The sequence below is a fragment of the Saccostrea cucullata genome, unplaced genomic scaffold (genome assembly GCF_032062105.1).
Source record: "Saccostrea cucullata isolate Sc308-1 unplaced genomic scaffold, CSIRO_AGI_Scuc_v1 ctg23, whole genome shotgun sequence".
In the NCBI taxonomy this organism is placed as follows: Eukaryota; Metazoa; Mollusca; class Bivalvia; order Ostreida; family Ostreidae; genus Saccostrea; species Saccostrea cuccullata.
Window position 1 is genome coordinate 45585 of NW_026932470.1, and position 27997 is coordinate 73581.

At 33.5% G+C, this 27997-nt stretch overlaps 1 protein-coding gene across 5 annotated transcripts; it reads right to left on the bottom strand.

Annotated features, from left to right (window-relative positions):
- Positions 1-188: 188 nt before the first annotated feature.
- Positions 189-27992, bottom strand: LOC134235180 (terminal uridylyltransferase 4-like). Of its 5 annotated transcripts, none has more exons than XM_062717284.1 (31): positions 27854-27992; positions 24646-25020; positions 24348-24409; positions 24104-24217; positions 23824-23977; positions 23450-23523; positions 21477-21593; positions 21086-21269; positions 20636-20776; positions 20061-20257; positions 19755-19865; positions 19475-19555; positions 19088-19259; positions 17802-18550; positions 16953-17100; positions 16282-16368; positions 16038-16138; positions 15304-15465; positions 15074-15163; positions 14715-14828; positions 14504-14581; positions 14050-14227; positions 13602-13649; positions 13073-13164; positions 12850-12974; positions 11087-11340; positions 10821-10942; positions 10353-10571; positions 10086-10127; positions 1344-1404; positions 189-450 (listed from the first exon to the last, which is right to left on the bottom strand). In XM_062717284.1, the coding sequence occupies exons 2-31, from the start codon at positions 25013-25015 to the stop codon at positions 344-346; spliced, it is 4554 nt and encodes a 1517-aa protein (XP_062573268.1). In that variant the 5' UTR covers positions 25016-25020; positions 27854-27992; the 3' UTR covers positions 189-343. The 5 variants fall into 5 exon arrangements, with proteins under 5 accessions (XP_062573268.1, XP_062573267.1, XP_062573266.1 ...); XM_062717283.1 differs by having other exon boundaries at positions 10086-10145; XM_062717282.1 differs by having other exon boundaries at positions 10086-10148.
- Between the last annotated feature and the right edge of the window lie 5 nt (positions 27993-27997).

A 27997-nucleotide genomic window follows, 5' to 3' on the forward strand; every position in this document is an offset into this window, starting at 1 on the left:
GTGCATGTGATACATGTAATGGGCAAAAAAATTGATTAAATAAAAAAAAATCTTCCTACTTTTGGTCAATAAAATTTTTTCAGGAGGGGGCAATTTCAATGAGGCGGGAGGCAATTCCAAACAAACTATAATTTTATTTTGGCCTTGCTGTAAACTTAAATTGAAAAGAAAATGAGAGAAAAAATATATTATTTCTACCATTTTTTTTTTATTTCATTGTAAAATAGACATCTTTGCTTATCTATAAAACACTAAATTTGAAATTCCTTATCAAAGTCAAGTGTAAAATTATTCTGTCAATTTGACAATATTTATAAAGTTGACAGTGTGAGACACACTTTGTTCACTTGCGGGGTGAAGGTCGGTTAAGCTGTCCCCGATGCGGTGAATTACTGAATCTCTGCTGTTCCGTATTACCTCCCCTGTAAAACTCATTGGGAACGGTGATGCCTGAAAGTGAAATACCCTGTCATGTAATGATGTATTTTTTTTATTCATGTAAAAATAAATAAAGCCTTTATAAATTCTTTTACATATTCAAACCTGTATTTATGGTCATGCAATAAGTACGGTTGTAAACACCACAATCATTTTTTTTTTGCACTTTACATACTTTGACAAAACATTGGAAATATCACATATGACAAAGATCTATGTCTTTTTTTGTCAGCATTCAGACATTCATTATGTCATTTTAGTATTTGATTCATTTAAACTTAAGTCAAATAATTCTATGATATGATACTACCCAACTTTTATTTAAAAGCATAAGTTTATTTACTCCATTTGATCACACTAACATTTAAAGCATAAAAAATGGCACAGAAAAGCAAGGCAATGGAACAGTTGTCTATAGAAACATGCCATCCATGGTACATGTCCTTTTTTATATTGATTTTTTCCTTTGGATTTCTATTTTTATGAAAATGCTTTAAAATGATTAAATGATATATTTTCGTGTGCAAAATTGATGCTTTGCATCAAATTTACTTGTTAAATTTAGATTTAATTTTAATTATTTCACATTGAAAGAGAGTGTAATCCTTCATTTGAATAAACGTGAATCCCTTCATCCAAGAACTTTGTGAAAAGTTTGGTGGAAATTATTCGTACATGTACTTGAATAGAATCAAAAATATGAACAGTTTATAAGATGGAATGATACATGCTGGACAAAATGTGATCAGAAAAATTCACTTGAGCTTCAAATCAGCTAAACATAAAATCCTAAAATTAATTTTGTTTTATATTTTTTAAAAAATGCCCCACATCAAAATATTTCATTGCTGGTACTCCAAACAGAACCATTAATTAGGCCTAACTTTATAACTGTAGATACTCACCAAAGTTGACCTGGTTACTAGGATTGACAACGCGGCCTTGTTCTAATCCATGACTTGATGCCTACAAAATAACACAGGGGGTTGTACAAAAGGGAATTATATTGACAGAACATTCTTGTATGGTTATATGAAAAATTCATGTCATTCAAACGAATGCAAGTGTATTTTTTTTAGTAATTTTGTTTGCCACAGTATCAACAAAAGGCCCACAGGCCACATTGCTCACCTTAGTCCTGCTGTAAAACTGACCTGAGATTGTAGCCTCAATATACCCTTATGAGGTTATGATTTATGAGGTATTTGACCAAAGTTGACCATCTCATTTGACCACAGAAAACTCTAAAATATATGCTTATATAATGACCCCACCCTTTGCCATAATTTGCACAAAATTCAATAACACTAGTCCTTTCACTTAAGATTCATCTTCTATGGCCCTGTAAATTAGTTCTTAAATAGATGATTTTCAAAATGAACCCTCATGTACCCTTCTTTGTTTCTTAAACCCCATCCACACACCATCCCCCGGGAGATGATGTGTCCCTTCATTTGAAGAGAAAAATTGATCCACTTTATTTAAAATACTCTGAACAATGTTTGTATAGAATTGTCTCAGTGGTTTCGGAGAGAGAAAAAATATTTGAAAGTTTAAGACAACAACAATGGACAAATCATTTTGATCAGAAATGTCCATTTGAGCATTGAGCTCAGTCCAGGGATGGGGTAATTGAAAAAAGTAATTGTAATTGACCGTAATTAATTAAATTTTTTAAAGTAATTGGAAGTAATTTGTAATTGAACATTTTTTCAATTACTTGTAATTGTAATTGAATTAATTACACTGAAAAAATACCATGTAATTTCAAATACATTTTTCAATTACATTCAATTACTTTATACAGTGCACATTCATGATACATTGTCACCACTACCTCCCAATTTTACTGTCTTTCATTTAATTGTAATACATATCCTCAGTCCTCCAATTATAAAAAATTTAAGACAATGTTTACAAGCAACTAAATGAATGATTTGATAATAATTATCTAGTGTCTTTCTAATGAGTATATAATTTTTTTTTGTATAGGTTTATCTAGATTTTGTACGAGCCTTCGTGGGTCTATTCCTTAATATGAAACACACATTTATTATATTTCAATTTTTCTTGTTTGATCAATAATAAAGAAAAAGAATGTGTGTGTCATAATTAAGTTAATTCCCTCTTGTTGTGAAGAAATAATAGCCCTCCAAATCACAGCCATAAATTGCAATCAAAACAAGTCAACTCCTCTAAGAAGGTATTCATTCCATGATTCAGAAAACAAAGCCGATGGAGATAATTATTTCAATCATAATGCTCTGCTAACTTAAGAAAAGAAAAACTTTTAATTTGATAATTATTTTAACATCTAAAAAGATTTTTATATACATAAATTTTGTATCTGAGAAAATTATGTTCTGTACAATCATCTATGAAGTAAAAATGTTCAACATAAATAACAATTTAATTCAAATGTTTAGGTTCAGAAATATTTAATTTGAGGGGTTACAGTTGTGACTCATTTTACACTTTAAGATACCTCCTTTTAATAAAATATCATAAGCCATCAGGGATGCAATTTGTGTACATGTTAATATTGCGTGGAAGAAACTGCATCAGACTGTGATCTCGGATAGTTCTTCTTTTAAATAAAAGTTATAATTCAAACCACAAAGAAGTGTACACAATGCCTACATCATATCATTTCTTGTATTGTTTGAGCAGAGGCTGAGCTTATATACAAATGAATGTAGTTCTGTATATTCATTGACACGGATTGGAAAAAAATCAAAAAATTTAAGATGTAATTTGTAATTTAATTAATTACATGTCTTAGAAAGCCTGTAATTTAATTGAAGAAAAAGTTAAAGTAATTGTAATTTAATTAATTACTTTTTAAAGTAATTGACCCCATCCCTGGCTCAGTCGGGCTAAAAGTTTAATAACATAGTGATACTGCAACACGTGTACAAATCCAAAGAATGAATATAATCTTATCATACATGTAGTAAGAATGTCAAAAGAAATCCTTACATATAATTCACTTCACATCTAAAAGGTTGCTCAAACAATCTGTGTTATATCCTATTCCCACACAAAAAATTCAAATTGTTATGACCAAAGAAAAACATTTATTAAAACAAGAAAAGGATGTTTGAACACATTTACATGGCCAGGAACACGTTAAGCTCCAAGACAGTACCGTTGTCAGAAACATTTAAAGTTAAGCACTAAAAATGGCTCGTCATGAAATTACAGGTAAGGTTATGACAAAAACTGTCCGGTGTCATTACTTTAAAAGACAGGTCGTGAGCAGTTTTTCATTTTTTTAAATTAAATAATTTCAACCAATGTCTGAAATTGCAATGGGGAACAGGACTGACACCTCTTTTGGTGTTATATGAATTTCAGCCGTTAAAATGAAGTAATAAAAGAGGAGTTTGCGTTGGCAATCACATGCCCATGTGTGAAGTCATGATCGTCAGCCTGAAAATTTAATATTTCTTACGTAAAATTTATCGTAATGGTCCTTTTATTTTGAAATATGAAAAAAAACTTAATTTTACATGTGTTAGGCAACTGACAGCCTATTCTTTATAGCAGGCTTTAAGAAATCGAAATTTAAAAGCAAAATGTCCGTTGTCAGTACATGTAAAGTTTTTCTAGTCCGGTGTCTTTTTCTTAACATGTAAGTTTATCAATAAAACAGTCTGACTAAAGCTAGTCCCTATTTCACTTCGTTAGAAGTGAAATAGTAAGGGCTGGTTTTAGTCAGACTGATCAATAAATACGTATATAACAAAAATGATCAAATGTATATGTACTCTTACGAAAGAGAAAGCATATTGCAGAAAATTTTGAATCTTTTGGGGGGTCGTCTTCGGAGTAGTGTTGCCTACCATTCTCTGATGTTTTTTAATATATAGAGTGCAAACGTATAACAATTCCTGAAATATTATCAGTAAAACAAAAATAAAATATTGGATCTACACGAACTTAAAAATACAGAAATTTTAAATACGTATTAAATTATTGACAAACAAGTTGCTGAAACAAGAATATCAAAAGTCTTGTTTTAGAAAGTCATTATTTCAAAAGTTCCTTGGTCGAAGCAATGATATTGTCAGCAAATACAATTTATCATGGAGTCAAATGCTGACTGACGTTTTTCATAGTAATTATTAGGCCATTTTTTACACATTGACGGATTTTTCCTGATACATTTCCCGATCAAGACAAGGAGCACACAGTAGGTGTAAACGGTAGACAGAGGATGTTCACTCCTAAAAGAATTTTTTGAATACGCAAGGAAATTTATTCAAAATGAAGAGAAATATGAACCAATGACTGGAATCTTTTACTTTGAGATATAAGCTCTTAAATTAATGTTTGCATAAAATCTTTGAATATTTCCTCAATGATAAAAACATACATGCCAACCTTCCCGATTTAGGCGTGATCCTCCCGATTTTACCCTTTCATCCCGCTTTCCCGATCGTGAAAGAATTGCCCCAATTTCCCGATTTGAAAAAATCACCAAAATTTCCGATTATAAAAGATTCCCTACCGCTGAATTTTGACAATCGGGATAACAGTGTCAAACTTGTTTGTTAAATGCATTCAGATAAGTTTCATTGTTTATTTAACAATGTTAATTAGCTACGGGAAATCACTTCACGCTTGAACGCACGCAGTTGTCCAGGTACAAGTAATGTTATAGCTTTCTTGTCAGTTTTAAATGCAAGGTGAAACACATAGATTAACATTTTAATTGTTAGTCATTTTATTAAAAACATAAATTAAAGACAATGAAATACTAATCAAACTATAAAATCGGAATCCAGAGAGATCGTTTTTTTGAAAACGAAAGTAGAAAAATACAAAGCATAGCTGCTGATTTTATCTATCTATAATGAAAAATATTGTAAAGTTTGCCAGTCAAAATATTATGAAAAAATTAAGATGAAACAATCAAGGGTATGTCAGTTAGAATTTCTTTTCCCTTCCTTCTCCCAAAAGTAATATTTTATAGGTATGTGCATGACTTTAGGAAATACCCACATGGTACCATCAAGCCTGACAAATTTCATGACTGTAAAAAAAAAAATAATTCTCCTTTGGATATGTGGTATAAATTTCAGTAAATTTAATACCTTATTAGAATATCTAATTAACTGAAATATAATTAAAAAATCTCAAGTATCAAAACCTCATATATTTTTAGCCTTTGAAAAAAATGATTTAAAAGTTGTACAATTTTCAATTTTTCAATAAATTATGTGTCCTGGTAGAAAAAAAACAACAACATGTTTTTAACGAGAGAAGCACTTATTTTAGCAAAAATATTTCAATTTTGGAAAAAAAAACATTTTTTTAAAATTTTTTTTTAAATTAATTTTTTGTGTTAAATTAATCCTTAAGTTGTATTAATAAGTGATATCAAATATTATAAATTTAAAAAAAGATCATTTCATTATCATTTGATTTCACGACAAAATGTCGTGAATTTAGAGCTTTGAAAATTATCGTCACGCGCTAAATCCCCCATGGGAATTTTCAAAAGTTGGCATGTATGTAAAAATATTATAATATATATATTAATAACAGATAATACAATATTTGAATACATATTGTTTTTCCACCTACCGCCCAGATATAATTATCAAAAGTTAACATATTCGAAAAAATTTTAATATTTTTTTTTTATAGATTATTGTATAAATTTTCTTAAAACATCACTTATTTGGGAAAACAAAAAGAGATAACCATAAAAATTTGGTAAAACTTTTGTTTTTCACAAAAGAAATCAACGAAAAAAGGAAAATACCCCCCTCCCCCGTGAAAAAAATTCTTTTTTACAGGTGATATGGACTATTTTTTTCCAAAAATTCAAACCAAAGCATTTTGTGTTTCAGGGGGGGGGGGGGGATTTGTATACTTTATAGACAAAATCACAAAAACAATATTATCATAGATATGTTTATAGACAGAAAACGACAAAAAACAAAAAAAAAATTACCACAGATAATTCAATTTTACTCCAGCATGCTAGAGGTTCACGGCGAGATACTTTTGAATTGGCGCCACATATATAAGGAGCGTAGGGACGTTAACCGAGGCTCTTACTTGTAGGAGTAAATTCAATTTATGCCGCTATGAGAAATCTATTAAATCTTTAACCATCGGATAGTTACCATGGTTACGGATTTTATTAATCGAAAAAAATAATCTTTGTTTTTGTTGCGCCATTTCTGTTACCCTGTTAGTGCGATGGAAAAAACCCTCCACCCATCCTTTTTATGGGTTCATTTTTGTATTATTTTGCATTCTGGTCAAAATTTGTATTTTTCTTATAGTGGTAACTTGTCATCTGGGATTGGTGCAATTGTTTGGATGCCTCCAAGGATTAACTCATTTATGTTATATTTTATGCATATTTACATGTAAAGTGATATTTTACCTGCATGTAAATTTCTAGTCATTCTCAGGGGGATCACACTTGTACCTTTCATGCACCTATGTTCATGTTTTATCTTGTTTTGTTTAATATCAGGTGATCCCCCTTAATGGTTTGTTATAATTTTACTTTATGCCATTCAAGTGAATGAAATAATCGACAAAACTGCATATCTGTGTTTGGTTAATATTTACTGCACTGTCATGCTGATTTTTTCACCAATTTCGAAGCGATTTACAACTGAAACATTACATGCTATTAATACATTTATCTTTATAATTTCTTTGCCGAAAACATAAGAAAACATACTAGGAACATTTAATCATGTCCAAGACTATTTCAAAATATGGTGATCTTTCAATGGAGAATATTGTCTACCCCCGCCCCATTTTTAAGAGCTTGAAATAGGGATAATTCACTATTTAGCGCTGGTATCAAAACAATTCATCAATTACCACTTAACTGTTCTTTGTATTAAAAACGATTTTATGGCCAAATTACCATTAATATTAAACAAAATGAGTGACAAATGTTGGCAGGAATCGAGAGTTAGCGAGCATATTTCTTCCTTCACTTTGAAATTAGGCTGAAGCCCATATGCATGTCACACAAAAGCTGAACATTATATGAACTATAGAAAATAGCATACGTTTAGTTTCTTATGACTAATTAGTTCACCCATTTATTGAAGGCATGTTTGAAATTTATCAAAGCATTTTAAAAAAAACTAAAATCGACCTCCTTCATAGCGTATACGTACAGTAAAGTAGCGACAACGGACCAATGACAACGGACTCAATTTTCGTACAACGGACATAAATTATAATAAATCAAATATTTCAGTTTTAATTTGTTTTATTTTTTCCATAAATGCTTATAACATGTCTTGATACTGATTGCATCAATTGGTATATATATGATATTCTATTTACAAAAAATATAACATCTCAGAAGGAAAATGAATGAAATCAACGTTTGACTTCACCAGGGTTTAGTATCGCCAACGCAAACTCCTCTTTTATTACTTCATTTTAACGACTGACATTCATACAACACCAAAAGGGGTGTCAGACCTGTTCCCCATTGCAATTTCAGACATTGGTTGAAATTATTTAACTTAAAAAATGAAAAACTGCTCACGACCTGTCTTCTAAAGTAATGACACTGGACAGTTTTTGTCATAACCTTACCTGTATTTTCATGACAACGAGCCATTTTTAGTGCTTAACTTTAAATGTTTCTGACAACGGTACTGTCTTGGAGCTTAACGTGTTCCTGGCCGTGATTTATGTACTTCCATTTCCTCAGTGAAAACTGTGCATAAACTAATATATGCACGAAGATTGTACCATGGTAGGCTGAACTGTCATGAAACATTTGCTAGTACATGCGTATCATTATAATAATTACACAACCCTCACCCATCTCTACCCCTATGAAACAATGTGAATTTTAATTAAAAAAAATCTTTTTTATTTAAAATCTTTTCTTATCCTCTGCTTATAGGTCCTAGTCAATATCATCCCTAAAACAGTTATTTTTTGGCATGTATTTCTGTATTATTATAAATGATACATACCACAAGCAAATTTTCTTAGCTCCCATACAAAAGAGCTACATTGGGATTTTCTCAATTTTTTTTAAAAAGTGCAGAAAATTTGACAATTTTATCTTGAGAGAGTTGAGAGTAATATAAGATGTACATCTTCTCCGGGGAAGGCATCTATCTTTACTGTGAAATACTTATAACTGTTAAGAGGTCTTCAGCTAATAAAAAGGGTTGTTATGATAAATGTTGCAGTGATGAATAGGAAATATGGCTGCCAATGCCTTTTACGAGTCATGTGTAATTATTTTAAAAGATTGGGTGGTCCAGCTGCTAATTTTAATTGATAATTTTATTTGTACTAAAATTTAAGTACTGTATCATTATATAATGATTTACAAATATCAGGGGTAATTTCGGTTGGGCCAACAAGAAGAATTATTTGTTTGATGTACTCTGACTGACGAGTCAAAATGGCCCCTATTCAATCTTTTTCCTTTATTTTCCATTAACATTTTTAAGCTATGGTATATAATTTCTTCTTGATTCTTTTTGATTTATAAAAAATAAATCTGTCTAGATATCCAGTGTGTAATGAGAACATCTTTCTGAATCTTTGATTTTTATGAGTTTTCAAATTGTTCAATCCTGCAAAGCGAAAAAACATAAATACCTACCTACCTTGAAAAATGTGGTTCAGAGTACATCAAACAAATATAGTTATAATGATGTCCTTTTATCATTTTCTACTTATTTTAAGCTGTGCACAAAAAATACAACAAAATCATATAAACAAGCAGGCATCAAGAATTTAAATGTACAAGATGTGCTTGTAGGCAACTTATCGAACAAATTCAATTTTACTTTCTACATGTTCTATATGAATCCACATTCTGCTATTATCTTATGTAAGAAATATACAATTTTTAAACTCAATTTTGACATAGTTACTTTAAAAATATCCAAGAATACATTAATAGATAGTGAAACATTGTAAATACATAAAAGAGAATCAATTTTGCAAATGAATACCTATCAGTCATTTATAAACAATCAACATAAACAGAATTTAAGGCTATGCACAATTCAAAGGGGTTGATGTTATGAATACGTTGAATATTCAGTAGTTAAGCTCTTAAGCTATATGTTGTTATATAACAACTTACTAACTAGTGTTAAGCAGTATTCACTAGCAATTTTTTTTTTCAAAAATGAAAATGATATATCCAAAGCATTAATGATAGAAGTTTTATGAAGAAATAACACATCACAAACTTTTTTGATTAAGTACTTCACAAATAAAAATGTAAAGGCCAGTTTTAGAATACAGTGTCTAGCTAGGTATCCCATTGGCCAAAAGCATCATCATAGATCAGAGCTGGACTCTGACACTTGCAGTGGTATTAATTATCTTTTCTCCCATGAGTTTATACTTGTATTAAAGATGCCAGTTTTGCTAAATGGTATGATATAATAACTTTTTTTAGAACCAAAGCATTATAAATACAAATGTATATCTATAAATGCTTTAAATATATGCAAATTAGTGAATTATACTACCTTACAGAGGATTTTGTATCATGCTTCAACACACAAAACAGAAAATAAAGGCATCAGTCTGGTGTCAGGATGTGCAGGAAAAGGGCAGATCAAGCAACTGTCAGTAACAAGCGTGCAGCATTAAAGATTTAACCCTACCTGTAGGGGAGACAACACCTGCTGGTAACCAGGAACTTGTCCCTGTAACAGTTGTGTCCCCTGCTGACATGGATTAAAATACAATGGATAACCCACAAAGGTGGGCACGTTATAAAATAAATTGGGTATGTTAGTGGGAGAAATATCACCACTGGAATGGTCACCATCCTGTGGATTCGGATTTCTTGGAGGTGAATTATATGCTTGACATGTTATGTGCCCCTGCATCCCGGGATGCTCATGCAAATCATTCATAGGTGGAGATACCTGCATTGAAGGACCATGATTTCTGGACTGATGCATTCTGGGATCTTGGTTCCTCTGTGAGATCCTGTTAGTTTGGTTCCTGGGCATGCTCAGTTGTGGATCATGTCCTGGCATCCTAAAGATCTGCTGAGAGGGCGGGCCAGTAATGTTCATGCCCCCTGGGGGTCTGGAGTAGGCCTGAGACAGATGGGATGAATTATGAAAGAAGGGTCTCTTGTCCTAAAACACCATAAAAAATCAGAAAAGTTAAAAAAAATAGAGAATACATTTTTTTAATATTATAAATATCCCCTTAAAATAGGCTAGAAAGTATATGTATTCTAAATGCAGAGCTAATTACTCTTACAACTACAGACAGAAAGACAGACATGCCGATTTCCACAGTTGACACCCCTTTAAACTTTCTAGTGGATGGTTTAAAAAAATTAAAGATTTTTTAAGTCAACAATCTAATGGGGTTTTCCATACCCTCTGGTGGACTGGGGGAGACATATACCCCTGCATTTGAGGATATGGCAGTAATGGGTTCTGTAGAGACTGTCTGGTGTGAGGAGCATACTCCTGACTCTCCGAGTTACTTCTTCTGTAGGCTGTAAGAAAAGAGTTACGTTTATATCAATGAAATCAGGTACCAAAAATTAAATTTTCTTAAAATCATACTACTCACTATTGGTAACTTCAACCAGTGTATCATGTCACACATTGATAAATCTACAACTGAAACACCAATTCACCTCTTGGTACATTATTTCCTTGAGGACTGTTCTGGCTGTGGTAGAACTCCCTCTGGTGGCTGTTCTGGTTGTGATGAAACTCCCTCTGGTGGCTGTTCTGATTGTGGTGATACTCCCTCTGTTGGCTGTTCTGGTTGTGGTGAAACTCCCTATGCTGGTTCCTCATTTGTTGGTTTAAGAATTCTCTCTCCTTTTCAAGTTTTCTAGCTGCATTTATTTCTTCCATTATTCTTCTTTCCCTTTCTCTTTCTTCCCTTAATGTATTTTTAAAAAATATAATTTTAAATTTTGCTAATATGAAAAAAAATATATCTCCAATCCCAATTATAAAGAAGTCCAGGGATGTTTGTTTTGGGGGCATAGGAGAATATAATTGGGTATGATAGAACATGATAATCTGCAGAAGCTACAAGCCATCCTTGGGGAACAGGATTTCCACAATTTCGAATTTAAGACTGCCCCAAGATACTTCCAGATTCAGCTTTTCTGGCCAAATGGTTCTGGAGAGGAAAGATTTTTTTTCATTATATATCAATGTTAAACCTTGAGTCCCTATTGTGGCCCAACCTTACTCTCAGAGGCCAAGTTTTGAACAATTTTTAAAATTCTACACTACACCAGGAAACTTCCACAAAAATTTTAGCTTTTTTTGTTCCAGTGTTTATGGAGAAGATTTTTTTTTCATTTTCCATTTCATTTTAAGGTAAACTTTGAGTCCTCATTGTGGCCCAATCCTACTATTTACAGCTTACTCCACTTATATTGAACTCGCTTGTTTTGAAATTCCGCTTATTTTGAAATAAAAATAAAAAATTTTTGACTTTCATATTCTTTCCATTAAAATAACGGTTATATTGAAATCGGCTATATTGAAATATCGCTTATATTGAAGTCACTGATCGATCCCCACAGGTGATAATGAGTTGTTTTCTTAACGGTTATATTGAAATACTCCCTGACAGCTGTTGTTACAGTTGGTGACTGATATCATGCCTGACTGACCAGTTGATATACAAAGGTGTGAATAATTAAGTTTTCATCTTATGTGTTTTTATACTGCATGCTCTGACGAAATAAAATTTATCGCTGTTAAATGTATTATACATGTAATATGGACGTATTCACTCAGAGGCTAAACGCAATATAGTAACCCCCACAAATCTAGAAACTTAGCTTTGAAATTAAATACGTACCGGTAATGTTATTGATAAGCCTAAATTCGAAATAGCTATGGGATTAACCAGAGTACACTTACGATCAAATACATGCAGCGATCAGCAGTACTCAACAGTTTATGATCGGTGATTTTTCTCCAAAACATACATAAATGCGACCGGGGCATAATAATGAGGTTGAAGATTGTCTTATCAATGCAACAGAAAGAAACAATTTTATTTAAACTTTCAAGGACTAATATTCCATGTAATCAGTACACTGTTATAGGTAAACGATGACAAAATTAATTTGTTCGGGTTTGTTCTTTATTTACAGATCAGAATTGAACTTTTAATAAAAAAAAAAAAATGGCGGCTTCATGATTTCGCTTATATTGAATTACAAATATATTGAAATAATTTGCATGGTCCCCTGAATTTCGATATATCCTGAGTAGGCTGTATATTGACAAATGTAAATAGTTGTATAAATATATATGTATAAATGTTAAAAAGTTTAACAAAAGTTCAGCATTTTGATATCTGTCATTTAGATATTTGTAAAAATGTTCAGAACAATTCTTATTATTGTATATGAATGCTTCCTACCTCTCTTTCCTGTTTATAACTACTGGACATTCCTTCGCGATGTGTCCGATTTTGTTACAGACTCGACATCCTCTGTCATTGGGCGGACTTCCTGAAGTCAACCGGTCTTTGTCAAAGAAATAATCCTAAAACAAACATTTCAGAAATCTCATTTTTAAAAATTGAAAGTAATTCTATTAAAATGTTCATAAGATTGCTTATCTCTATTAATATTTCTCCTTACCGCTGGACTTGAGTACGTGGTTGGTATATTTTCTACAGGTGTACAGTAAAGCAGTCGTCCATGGACAAAGGCCTTCATTATGTACTGATGCACTGAAAATTAGTGGAGAACAGCTGTTAAACATATGACTCTTAACAACAGGCGATTAATATGTAGTAAAATATGAGTTCCACTATATCACCCAGTACCTTTTTAAATACTGTATACAGGGAAATTTTCGCCCCCGTTTTATTCTCATCCCTAGTTCAGTTAGACAAATCTAAAAGGGTCGAATTCAAAGAATACAGTATAATTTCTTAAACAGAACTCTGACTTGGCCAATCTAAAATGGGGCAAAATTGTTTGCAAGTGAAAGGGCAGAAATAAAGTGGGGCAAAAATAACCCTGTATACACTATTCTATTGCACGTCTTCTCAGTGTAAATCCAGAAAGTCTTATACTTTTTAACTTACAAAAGAACTAGTACTGGCAGACAGTTGTTGTATACCCAAAACTTTATAAAATAAGAATGAAATAAAAATACACTTACTTTTTCTAGACAAGCCTCCGCCCAAATTGTGGTTTAAATCAAATGGATCTGAAATAACGGTGTTAAACACACAAATAACTATAATGGTATAAAGTGTAATAGAGCAGCAACAAATTTATATTTCATGCCCCTTTTCTTGGTTTTCTGCAAATGAAGTGCAAGATATATGGAATATCATAAAGTTTATAAATGTTACTGGTGTGTACATTACACAGACCTTTTCATATAAACATCATTTTCATGAGTAGTTCAAGATATGTCTATGTAACATATTTGTTCATAGATTTATACTAAAAACAACACTCATAAACCTTACATCCATGTTATTATAAAATTGTTTGTTTCAATATTCATGTAGGACAAATCTATGTTGAAATACTCTTATTTTTTGCAATACATGAACAGTAATCTTACACCTTTACTCCGTATTACTTTATACAATACTTACCTTCTATTGCAATACATTTGCCATTCCATAACTTCTCAAATCTTGTCAGCATTTCATGTTGTCTTATACACACAACACATTCCTCCATTTTGAATTCTTCTGTATAGAATCTGAACAGCCCGGTCCAAAGTTCACTAACGCTGGCATTGTTCTTACCATAGTGGCTCCATAGGTTAGGCTGAAACAGTCATACACAGACATTATACACTTGTATGTAAACAGTAATACACTGGCATTATACACTCATACATATTCACACATTGAAATTTTACAACAGTATGTAAACAGTCATATATTGAAATCATAAACTCATATGAAAACAATTTTACATTGATATTACACACTCATATGTTAATAATCAATATTTTGTACTTTTGCATATCTTCAATTTCTCTTTCATAATTTTTTATACAAAAATTTGCTGGCTATAAAAAAAATCACCATAAGAACATACTAAAGCCTCAGTGTCGTCAAAGTGCCAGGCATTCCACCCCTCTACCACTCTCTCTGGTTTATCTGGCTCCATGTGAATCTGATTGTAAACAATAAACAGCTATATCTTACATAGTATTGTTACTATAGCAATGATATATAAACAATTGGAGAGATGGTTAGGAATCTTAGAATAATTATCTTTCCTGAACAGAGATCTGTTGACTACTGACCTCCTGTAGGACGGGGAGAACTGGTGGTTTACACTGCTGTAGATAGTAAATCAACATCAGGATATAGGCATAGGACGACAGGCTGCCACGGGATGCATCACCAATCTCACAGATCTGTAAATTCAATAAAATAAATATTTCAGGATACAGACACAGGGTGACAGGCTGCTACACAAGGCATCACCGATCTCACAAAAATATAAACAGATGCAAGGCCAGGGATGTCAAATTTTTTCAGACAGCCTAGTCAAATAGTCTGGGTTTTTGACTGAGCAATAGTCAAATATTCATTCAAATAATTTTCTCCCATCAGTTTAGCTTGATGTCCTTTTCAGGCTGCTTGTACACCCAATATTTACCTTTGCAAACACTTTGATGGCATAGCCCAGCACTCTGACTCTTGGGTCCATTGTAGCATACAAATTAATCATACGTGTATTGTGTAAGGCCTGAAATAAAAATCATATACTGATATTGATATATGCATCTTTTTCACAAAGTACATGTACTTTTATTTAAATTTCATCTGTAAACAATAGCTAAAACTGAAAGAAAGCAGTAGATACATGTATGTATAAGTTGTTAATACCAGAAGATTATATAAGCTGATATCTCCTTCCAGTTGGGATGATCGGTGTTTGAATTTGATGATTGGAACTTTAGCTGTCGTAATGGGAAACACATTGTACAAGCCTCTGTGTGTCTTTAACTTCTTTGTGACTTTCTCTATGCAGTCAACATAGTCCAAGTTCTGAGTGAAGGAAACATCAAGTCAAAATACATATTATGTCATTACCATTGTTTTGAAGCAGTAATCTTAATTACCCCACCTCTGTTGATTTTTCCGTGAAATCCTATTTACGAGGTTGAAAATTGTCACGTGAAGGAGGTTGATTATTGTATACCTGGTCAGTTGTAAATCAATACCCGGTCGATGTATTAGGTAACAAACATAATGTGACATCATAATAGGCACAGTATGACGTGATGAAGCATTTAGCAAAGAAAATCATTTATAAACCACAGATAAAACGTAAATGTTTCATCCAAAATTGAATGTTACATAGTGTTTTAGTGATTTCATTAGCAATGAATACCTGGTTAGTAAATTTCATACCTGTATATTGGTCCGTCTTTTCGCCAGGTTAAAATTTACTAATCGCATGTATATTCTTTATATGTATTTAAAACACTATGTAACTAATGATACCCTTATTTCATGCATATCTTACACCACATGATATTTAACAGAAAGAAATTTTACAACAGAACAGATTGAATGCATTGTATTATTTCAATAATTGTCCAAATGTTACATCATACCTCAGGAACTGGGAGATCATCAAAGGTCATACATAGGTCAAGGTCACTGTGACGAAATCCAAAGCCATTGTTTGATGAACCAAACAGCTCCAACCTTGCAGCTATTACGAAAAAAGGTTGTAAAATATTTTAAAGATTTTCATTTGCAATGAATATCAAATATGTCTCATTGCTGTAAATCAATATCTTTTCTCTGTTTACATTTTGTAAACCTTAGAATTATTCCCATTAAAATTAGACCTACTAGGGTAAAGTTCCTGGATGAAGAGTTCAAGTTCCAGGCGTATGGTCTCCCTCTCTCTGATCTCCTCTCGTGACGGAGCAAAATCTTCTACAATGTACAGAAAGAAATGCATGTCTTTACCAATGATATTTTCCTGAATTAATAATATTTTAAAGGCATGAAGCTACTCCATTTGAGTTGTGTATTTAATTGGATGAAGAAAACTTGAATATGTTTATGCAGCCTAAAGCAGGAAAAACCGATACAGACATGTTTAATACATTCTCATTAGTTAGTACAGAACAATTTATTTTGCACCTTCTATACTCAGATATACATAATACTGACTATTAGTTACTGTAGATCACTAAATTTTCGCGACACCTTACTTTCGCAAGATAGTCATTGACTCTTGATAAGCGAGACAAAATTTTCACGAATTGTGGTTATTGCTCTACATAATCTTAAGTTATACTAATATACGCGAGAATTAAATTTTCGCGAGCACACTGTCAGCGCATAATTACGCTAAAATAAAGTATATATACGAATAAATAGTGATTTACAGTAAATGGAATACATCCAACTGCTAAAATCAACTAATTACAAGAGAGGATGAACAGGATATATTGGAGAAATTAGACATGATTCTTATAACATGTAAATGATATTACAAGTGCTTGTTCTCTTACTTGGAACTCGTTTGAGGACCTCTGTAAGGATCCGCAGGTGATCCTTTGTCATCTCTGGGAGGGGAACTAACTCTGGTAGGGAGTCCTCAGGACAGTTCATCTTAAGATGACCCTCCTTCTCACATATCACACATATCACTTTGGGGCCCTGTGCAAATTATGATGTTAGAAACATTTTCCAAATAAAGTGCAAAGTTACATTTTTATAGATAATAAAGGATTTGCAAAGATTAACATTGTTTTTCAATCTTTCACTCTAAGACTAGACATTACAGTATGCTTACAGTGATTGGGATAAGCACACGCCCTACGCCATTGTCGCATTAAATTAAAAAATGTCACATTAAAATTAAAAACGCATCGTGGTGCATATATAATCAGAACTACATACTTTTTAACTTTGAGCTTTCCCCCAAGCACTTGTAATCTTTCCTACAACAATGTTGTACAGTTAATTTTGACATTTAATGTGCATGAAGTAAACTGGTGTCAGGAATGCAGCATGCAGATCTAAAAAATACATCATTCCGATAAAGGAAAGTCTTTGTCAGTTGTGAGATTAAATATAGAATTTGGTATCTTCATTTTAGTCATCATTCAGTAATTTGATAATTGCAATGATGTAAAGTCAATTGAAATTCTAACAGCAACTAGTCAATTGTAAGTTTGTAAGTAGGAAATGTCCCCTTAAAAAATCTGTTTGGCACATTGAATTTAGAAATGTCACATAGACCCTGACTTGGAGAGTGCCATTGTCACATTTACTCCCTAGCTTATCCCAATCACTGTGCTTATAAAACATCTTTTTGTATACAAATAATTATTCTCAAATGTCACATGGAAACATACTTTTCCATCAGACAGTGTATCCAAGGAAAACACATAATTGTATTCCAGAGCTTTCTCCATTTTCTCCAGAGAACACTCTGAGTCAATGAGATCGACGGTGGTCAATCCACCATTTATTTTTTCACATTTGCTTGCATCTGACTGATCACTGCTAGCAGCCCTGTTATCTCCTGTTTGAGGAAACTTGGAATGAAACACAGAGAGGGCTTGTTTGAGAACATTGTCTACAATGCCTTTAGCTACCTCTTCTATGGAACCTGATTGAGACAATGCCGTAGATGATATGGAGTTTTCTGTCACAGACTTCTCTGTACCAGCAGGTCTGTCACCTGATTCTTCAGTAGATTTACCAGAACAGGCCTCACACCCAGACATCACAGATTGTTCTGAACAAATGGAGCCAGACACCTGTTCCGAGAAAGAGTCTGTTGCTTCCTGATTCACCGACTCACCACAGTCGGAAGTTTTCTGGACAGAGGTTTCTCTGTCAATTGCTTCACTTCCACCCTCCCCTAAATCTGACTTGTCAGAAGAAATTCCAGCTCCTGATTTCTCAATTTTGGAATTATTTTCAACAACCTTCTTTTTGGCTTTTGCAAGGAAAAGTTTCTGTTCTTCATCAGAAAAAGTTGAAAAATTAGATGGCAGTCCAAAATAGAGATAAGATATCCTGATGCAATCCCATACATATTCAAAGAGTTCATAGCTTTTCACTGAACGTGCAGCATTTCTTTTAGGTGAAAATGGATCTGAAATGAGCAAAAGAAATAGCTACAGAATTAAGAAGCAAACTTGAACATTTATTTCTTTTAAGCTCTGAACATCAATGTTATTTTTTAAATCATAATTGAATGTAAATATTTCAAACTAATTATCAATCCATGATTCCAGAGAATGGGATATTGATTGAGTAATTGCTAGCCTTCAACCTACAATTTACAACATCAGTATAAGACTTCTATTACTGTAAACCAACTTTTATTCGCGTGCGAGAAATTTTCGCGAAGTTCGCGAGGGTCTCGTTATCGCAAACATTTCTCGCCGTGAACCAGTTTTAATGTCTATATGAACAGATCAAAGAAGGCTTGATCGCGAAAATTAATCGACGCGAACAAGTTTACTTCCGGTAAATCGCGAAATAAAGTCGTCGCGAATAAAAGTTGGTTTACAGTAATTCACAACTACATGTTGATTGATATGTAGGGACAGACAATACTGGCCTCATTAACAATTTCAAAATAAATGCTACCTTATATAACATGTCAAACTCCAACATTTGTGTTTACCTTCAATGGCCAGGCGTTTTGTGTTCCACTTTCTCTCCACCCTAGATAGAGCCTGGTGTTGTCTGATACAGATGATGTTGACAGAGTTCTCAAACTTGAGGCTGTAAAACTCCAGCATCTCTAACCACAAACTTCCCACACTGTCTGTGTTCTCGGAATGCCAACTTTCCACCTGAAAATTACAGATAAAATTAAAAGGATAAACATGGTATAATACTGCTCTATGGTATTTTGATAACAGTTAAAATCATCACTTTCAAGTTGCAGCTTATATTGTGTAAGATATGTTTTGACAATGCAGATGATCAGGGTATTTATCATGCAGACTAAGTCTGCTCCCAAGTCAAACAATCCATTTTAAAATAAATATCGAAATTTAAAACAAACCTGAGCTGTAACCTGTTCCATGTTTAATTGTTTTGGAGCAGGTGCTTTTTTTGGCTGAGACTTTGTTTCCTCCTCATATGTCTGTAATTAAATATTCATTAATATTTTCTGACTTATTATACAAATGTACATACTTCATACTTAATTTTTCTATGACCACTCTGTTTTTATAATTTCATACTTTTGAATTTGTCTTTTCATGCCATCAGCCTCCATATTTTAAACAACTGGGGTGTAAAAAAGCTTGAGTTTCTCAAAGATGTAATACAAGTACATGTACCTGTAAGACAGGCAGAACAGGGGGAGAGCACTGCTGCAGGAAATACACAGTCATCAGATAAAAACAGTATGCTGGTACAGTTCCCTCCATCTGACAATCCACTTTACAAATCTGTAACCAGCAAATTATTACATATTCATTCCCTATCCAAAAATGCACCATCAAATAGTGAATAACACACAAACATCAATCAAAGTCTTTAAGGGTACATCCTTGAAATGGTCCATTGCACAATGTGATTCTAATTCAGTATGGAATTTACATGTCTGTCAGTGAATACAGGTCGAATTAGAAAAACATACTAACCTTTGCCCAGTATCTGAAGACCAGAGCAAGTTTCCTGAATCGGGGATCACACTTGGTGTACATAAGTAGAAGTTTGTTGGTCTCTCGAGCAAGGTCACTCCCAATGGTCAGCTGACAGGTCAAGCCTCTCTCTGAGTCGGTGAACAACACACAGGGTACCTTGGACGAAAAGTTACTCTGGACGTCCTTGTATTCCTCTGTAAAATCCACAGGTAATTAAATTCTGGTGCATGGTACAGTTTGTCACAAAAAAGTATTTTTACAAGCATTTTATTACTCAAAGAAAGCAAAAATATTTCTTCAGTTTGAGAAATGGATAAAACACATTTTTATGCTGTAAAATCACATATTTTCGAGGGGTCAAATTTTCGTGGTTTGAGGAAAATATGTTGGTCCATGGGGATTTGATTTCATGGATGGAGAATTGTTTAGTAGTTATGTATGTAACATTTTACATTTCGTGATAGACATAAATTCGTGGGTCTCTTCATACCTTGAAAACCACGGAAATTAAACCCCTATGAAAATTAGTGATTTCGTAGTAAATTATGCACATTATGGTGCTGACAGCATACCTAGAGACTTCATTACTTTATATGCGTGGGTCAAGGCTTTTGCCTGGTTGACCTTCTGAGGAACAACAAGGTCAATGTTTACATCACTCTCCTTCATCCCGAGGGTCGACAGAGAAGAACCATACAGTATTAACTTTATATCTGTCAAAGCAGGAAACATTAATGTCATACATCATCATGAATCCATGAAATTCAAGTTACACATAGCAAAATGGATATTTGGACGGAATTGACTTTTATATAAATATTTATTATATATTTTTTTGGATAATATAATCACAGTGCAACATTTATAAAAAAATTAATTAAGATCTTGGTTTTTAGCCATAACCTACTCATTAAATAAAACAGTAAACATGCTGCTGTAAATAATTATCTTAATCAGTCAGTCAACACAAAAGGTTTATTTTCTAAATACTACTGAATGTAGCACTGAAAAATCCTGCCTACCTTTGAGCTGTTCTTCCTTGGTCAGTTTGTCCTGTAGTGACCTAGTTAGACCCTCCCTGTACTGTACATCCCCCTCAGATAATCCCCACTCTGTAAATATCCTCTCTACAAGCTGATCAAGTGCTGCCCTGTGGCTGGCGGAGGGACATGGAATGCTTTTTAACTTAGTCTCAAACTTACTGACCTGGAAAAAAAGAAACAACTAAAATCTCATCATAAAGAAAGATTGAATATGTGCTTAAAAAAAGGACATTGTGTAATTGAATCAAATAGTTATGTATAGATTTATTGATTATAATGTAATTCTATCACATGGTGTGACTATGACTGACATAGAGACTCTCTACCCCTCTGAAGTGACATAAAACTGAATTAATGACAACATTCTGACCTCGTTCCTTCTCTTGTGTCGACTGTCTCGGCAATGCTTCTTACAGTCCTCCACAGCGTCCATGTGATAATCACAGAGTCGACAGAAATACCGGGCTCGAGGGAACCTTAGAGACTTCTGTAGGAAGATAAGCAACTCACAACAGTGTTTATCAGGAATATGTAATTCATAAACATTATATAAATTAAACAATTCTAATATTTATCATACCAGGGTATCACTAAAACACTAAAAAACATAGGTAATCAGAGATTACAGAGCTCACCTCAACGAATGTTGTCTTTAAGTAAGGCAAAGTCACACAATTAACCAACAAAAAGTGTACATTCCAGAAATGAAAATATTTAACATCGAATACATTGAAATAGACCTACATAAAAAATTTAAACTAGTTGTTCATGAAAATGTAATTAAAATTAAGCATCTGAAGCAAATTTGAGAGTTTTCATCTCCTGATGCAACATTTGTGCAAGTTTGGTTTGGTTTATACAATGTTATATAAGCCTTCAAGTTTTTTGGTAATTGACCTGCACCCATAACTTTTACCTGGTCTATTATCTGAAAAAATGTATGTCGAATTCAGCATCCAAAGTAAGTCCATTAGTGTGCATCCTAAGATGTATCGTCCATGCAAGTTTGCTCATTATAGGGCTCATAGTTAATTGGAAATGATACATTCATCACAAAGTAACATTTTCACTCATCCACAAAATGTAGGTCAGATTCAGCATCCGAAGCAAGCCTGGTAGTATGCATCCTTAGATGTATCATCCATGCAAGTTTGGTCAACATAGGGCTTATAGTTACTTGGAAATGAAACCTGCACCAAAAACTTTAACCTGTTCACTCAACCAGAAAATGTAGGTCAGATTCAGCATCTGAAGCAAGCCCGGTAATATGCATCCTTAGACCTATCATCCATGCAAGTTTGGTCAACATAGGGCTTATAGTAACTTGGAAATAAAACCTGCCCAAAAAAATTTAACCTGTTCACTCAACCGGAAAATGTAGAGATTTCAGATTCAGCATCTGAAGCAAGCCTGATAGTATGCATCCTTAGATGTATCATCCATGCAAGTTTGGTCAACATAGGGCTTATAGTTACTTGGAAATGAAACCTGCACCAAAAACTTTAACCTGTTCACTCAACCGGAAAATGTAGGTCAGATTCAGCAACCGAAGCAAACTCTGTAGTATGCATCCTTAGATGTATCATCCATGCAAGTTTGGTCAACATAGGGCTTATAGTTACTTGGAAATGAAACCTGCCCAAAAAAATTTAACCTGTTCACTCAACCGGAAAATGTAGGTCAGACAGCATAAGCAAGCCTGATAGTATGCATCCTTAGATGTATCATCCATGCAAGTTTGGTCAACATAGGGCTTATAGTTACTTGGAAATGAAACCTGCACCAAAAACTTTAACCTGTTCACTCATCCGGAAAATGTAGGTCAGATTCAGCATCCGAAGCAAGCCCAGTAGTATGCATCCTTAGATGTATCAACCATGCAAGTTTGGTCAACATAGGGCTTATAGTTACTTGGAAATGAAACCTGCACCAAAAACTGCACCAAAAATGTTAACCTGCTCCAAAAACATTAACCTGGCCAATCCTTTGCTGAAATTGCAGCATCTGAAACTTTGACTGGTACAATGAAACACATTAGAAGATCTTCCATGCATGTCTAATCAATATAGGACATAGAAGTACTTAAAAAGAAAACTGCTCCAAAAAACTTAACCTGGGACGACAACTTGGACTTGGACACCGACGCCGACGCCGAGGGTATTACATAAGCTCCCCCAACTTCGTTGAGGTGAGCTAAAAATACTGTTATATTTTAGTTAATCTTTTTTTTAATATAAAATTGATTTGGAAGATATGCAACATAATTTAAACTTAAAGGAATAAGTCCATGAAATAAAACCCTTGAGAGGATTCAACAATCAACATCTAGGAAATATACAGCACCTTTTTTAGAGGAAATATTTTCTCTTTCTCCAAAGTACTATGTAGAACCTCAGTGGAAGTTTTGTCATCCATATCTAAAATGTTATAATATTTTGTTTATCTACCGGTACTACAGTTTAAAATTAGCTTGCATGATGTGAAGAAACATAAAACCTAGATCCCTTACTTTGCAAAGATGGCCTAAATAAAAATCTATATCCCTTACCTTGTATAGATGTTCCTGATCCCTTATTTTGTAAAGGTGACCTAGAATCTATACCTTGTAAGAGAAACATCTAGATCCCTAACCTTGTATGGATAACTTGGATCCCTTTCCTTGCTGTGACTTTACCTTGTATGGATAACTTGGATCCCTTTCCTTGCTGTGACTTTACCTTGTATGGATAACTTGGATCCCTTTCCTTGCTGTGACTTAGACGAGGACACAGGAACATCCTGGGTCTCTGTTTTCTTCACTTGTTCCCTTTCACGTTTTGCCTGTGGTTTCTCCTGGGATGTTTGTGGGTTCTTTAGTTTCTTTTTGGGATTCTTACAAGAGATAGGTACAATAATAAGTTTAATTCATAAAATAAATGACATTTTTTCAAATGAATTAAATATTTTTCTTAATTTTTTCAAATTGTGAACATTTAGTGTATACAGTATATAGGGTACCTTCAATCTCTGACAATGCATTGGTTCATCAATGTGGAGAGAAATTGCCTCTCTATTCAGATGCATGTTGCACAGGCGACAAAAGTACACTGGAACTGAAGCTTTCTTCATTTTCTGTTAACAAAATGTAAGGGAAAGTAAGTTCACCTCAATTTTAACACATTTTTTAGACTTTTTTACAGGTTAGACGACCCTTTAGAGAATTTTAAAATTTGACTCTTGTTACAGGAATGACAAAACATACATGCTTCAGAGGGAAAATATGTTCTTTCTCCAGTGCACTTAGGAATACAGGATCTTCACCTCCTATATTTAGAATGAAGATAAGATGCATTTAAGAAATACACATAAAACATACTTTTGTATATATTTATGAACTTAAATGTTTGTCAACAAGTGCATTGCACTGATATCAAAACTTTGTAAGGTTACCTGTGAATTAGCATTTTAAAACATTCTATATAACATAATGAAATAATATAAAAATTTTGACACAATCACATATTTCTGAGCCTTTGGCTTAGATAAGCTACAAAGTTTACCATCTTGATCCAGTTCTGATTGTTGATCTTTTGTTTCCTGCCCAGCACCTTTCTTCTTTTTCTTCTTTTTCTTGTCCAGATTGACAACCTCCACCATGTCATCTGGAACAGCGTGATTGACATTCTCTGGTGCTCCTTTACCCCCGCCCTGTGTTGATGCTAATTTCTTGTCTGCATTATCAGACCTGACAGTCCCCAGTGATGATTTCTCTCCAATGGAGCCTGTCTTGTCTTGCCTGTTCTGTGTTTTTGAATCCTCTTTTTCATGTTTGGGTGAAGGGTTCTCTTTTGTATCAGACCCTATTTTCAATATTTTCTTGATATCTAATTCAATTTCCCCTACTGTTAAAATTTCTTCATTTTCTGCCATGTCTGCTCACTCATTCTAAAAATAGAAATGTAAAAACATTAAAAGTTTATGCAATCTACGAAACATTATATAATCTTTCTTAAAATAAACAGTTTAACACTATCAAGTCTGATAAACTATAACCTTCACTTCAACAGTTTGGAGTCCTCATTTCATATCTACATGTATTTCAAAATTTTGATTTGGGTTCAAATGTTTTAGACAACAGGTGTAAATATTTAACTTTTATTCAATCTGGCATTCTGATCAGTTCTGCAGGTTAGTCTAGAAATTTAAAACTTTTTGAAGGACATTTTAAGTCAGTAGCATTTGACTGAAAGCCATTCAACAAAGGAAGAAAATTCTGAAAAACTCTGAGAGTAATTGACCATAATTTTTTTTTTTTTTTGGGGGGGGGGGGGGGGGGGGGGGGCAGGAATATGTACAAAGGTGATAAGTTAAAATAAATATGAATTACACAACCAGTGTCTTACTGAGGTCATTTTTTAAACATGCTTCAATCCTCTGTAAACCTTCAACTGCTGGGTCATAATTATGACCAAGGGTGCAAATTATTTGGGAAGGCGAGGGCAATCTCTCAGCATACCAGATTAGCACTGAGTTTTGGATGGCAAAGAGTGAATGACAAGTAGCTGCTTGACAGTACAGATAATGAAGAAGAAAAGGCCAAATGAGGTCAACAGATAAAGTGTTTATGAGCTAGGGAGACAATAGCGAAAAAGACAAGACCTAGCAGCATTGTATCTTGATTGAGGTCAAGAATGAGAGCTGAGAGTGGATCTAAATGTATTTCTTTAAAAAGTCTTGAGACTATCAATGTTTTCCCTAAAACCGACTACCTGCTAAATTGACCACTTTAACTGATAAAATGCTGCTTGAAATTAAAAAAATTAATATTAAACAGGGACAGGGAAATATTTGAGAGAAATGAAAGCAAAGGTTTGATAACTAAGGGAAGCAGCAGCATTGTCTATGTCACTGCGTGACTGTCAAGAGGATCTATGCTGGGTGCTAGATTTAAAAGAAAAAGCTCCAATCTAATCTAAGATTTTTGTTGCTAAAAAGCAGTACTGGAAACTTAATCGGCTTGCAACTTCATTGATCCTTTTAATTCATTTAAAGTAAATTGGGCATGACACAAACCAGGGACCTATATACTAACGGGATAGGCAACTACCTCAAGTCTTGTGATATCTCCTAAGTCGCGGGTTTTTCGTAAGTCAACTTTAATTAATTATATCTCTAAAGCTATTACATATTTGAGATAATCCTTTAATTATCTGTCAAAAAATCATTCAAGATTTCCTTTTAGCACAGATTATGCTCCTTATCTTAGCAGTAATTTTGTTTTATTCAGAATCAGCACATGCCCATGATCGGCCATATTTCCAAGAAATCTCTGATTTTGGTGTTTTTTTCTTTATATTTAAATTATAGCGAGCGCAGCGAGGCGGCGCAAAGCGCCGCTCGCGTAGCAAGCTCAATACACTAACGTGTACGAACGGAGGAAATTCGGGTTGAAATCTGCACATTGTTCCAAGAAATTTTTATGAGTCCACATGAAAACATTCTTAATTCCCCATAATCCTTTGCAGTGCATAGCAACATGGTGGCTAAAACATAGCAACAACTTACTTGAAAAAAATTACAAACAACGATTTAATGAAATACCCATGCCACAAAACTATCGTTTGCATTCTAAGTCAACAGGACTTTTTATTTGACGTACGTCATACTTTTGTCGATAAATGGCTCGGGTATTTCCGATTTTGTCGGAAACTTCCGAAAAGTTCGGAATCTCAATCCCGATGCCTGGGAAGTGATATTTTTAATTCTTTTCTTCTTTTTTAATGAACTGAGGATAGGCAGTGCAAGTAAAAGCTGTGTAATTTTTTTTTATAGTAAATAACTGCGCTCGCCCCAACGGTCGCACCGTAGAACATATTATTATTATTCATGCTTTAAAATTTATTAAAACAGGTTGGGACCAATCGCCCAAATGGGATATAATAGCCCGTTTGAGATACAATATCCCAAATGGGCTATAAATTTACAGTGCAAAAATTGAAAATTTTTATTTTGGCAATATATATCATAATTCCGCATCAATACAATTAAAAAGGAATAACTTTTGGCAAGCAAGTTTTTCTGCAACTCTACTGTTTTTAAGATTGATCCCCAAGAAGTTACGGAACCTCCGAGGGATCAATTCTCCTAAACAATGGGCATACAGGAAAACTTGTCAACCAAAAGTTATTCCTTTTCAAGTGTATTGATGAGGAATTATGATATATATTGCCAAAATAAAAATTTTCAATTTTTGCCTGTAAATTTATAGCCCATTTGGGATATTATATCCCAAACGGACTATTATATCCCATTTGGGCGATTAGTCCCAACCTGTAAAAATCAATTACAATACATAAAAGGAATAAATGATATTAAATTAAATACCCTATTTACTGGGAATAAATGTAGTTTGAAAAACTTGTAGTGTTGTGCGTGATGTTTTGGGTAAATAAACATGGCGATTAAGGAGTTGCCTATCCCGTTAGTATATAGGTCCCTGCACAAACACACTCAGCAAATATACCTAAGTGGTTTATCAGCTGATCAGCTAAAATGTGGCAAAATTTGTAACGCAAAAAAATGTTACAGTGGTTCAAAATGAATTAAAGCTATATTGCCTAGACTGAGTATTATCTGAAAATGTACTTTGATTAGTCCCTAACAGTTAAAATGAAAGTAGGCCTAAAGCCAAGGGTAAAAATAAACAAAATTCAAGATGTGCATTTTAAATAAAGCAGATGCAGCTTTTCAATGCCCAGAATATGATACCACTTACTTTTAAAACCGCAATTTTTTAAAACGTTTTGTCAATACTTTCTGCAGATATTTGTACGCAGTATGTTACGTCTTCCACGAAATTTTAAAAGAAATAAAAATCGACCAAGTAATGGGCGCTGACATATTTGACAATGT

Coding starts and splice junctions, on each gene's coding strand:
- LOC134235180 (XM_062717282.1), bottom strand. CDS start 25,015: ATGGCAGAAAATGAAGAAATTTTAACAGTAGGGGAAATTGAATTAGAT. Junction 17,101..17,801: donor ATACACTGTCTGATGGAAAA/GTATGTTTCCAT, acceptor TAATTTGCACAG/GGCCCCAAAGTGATATGTGT. Junction 14,228..14,503: donor TTGACGACACTGAGGCTTTA/GTATGTTCTTAT, acceptor TGACTGTTTCAG/CCTAACCTATGGAGCCACTA.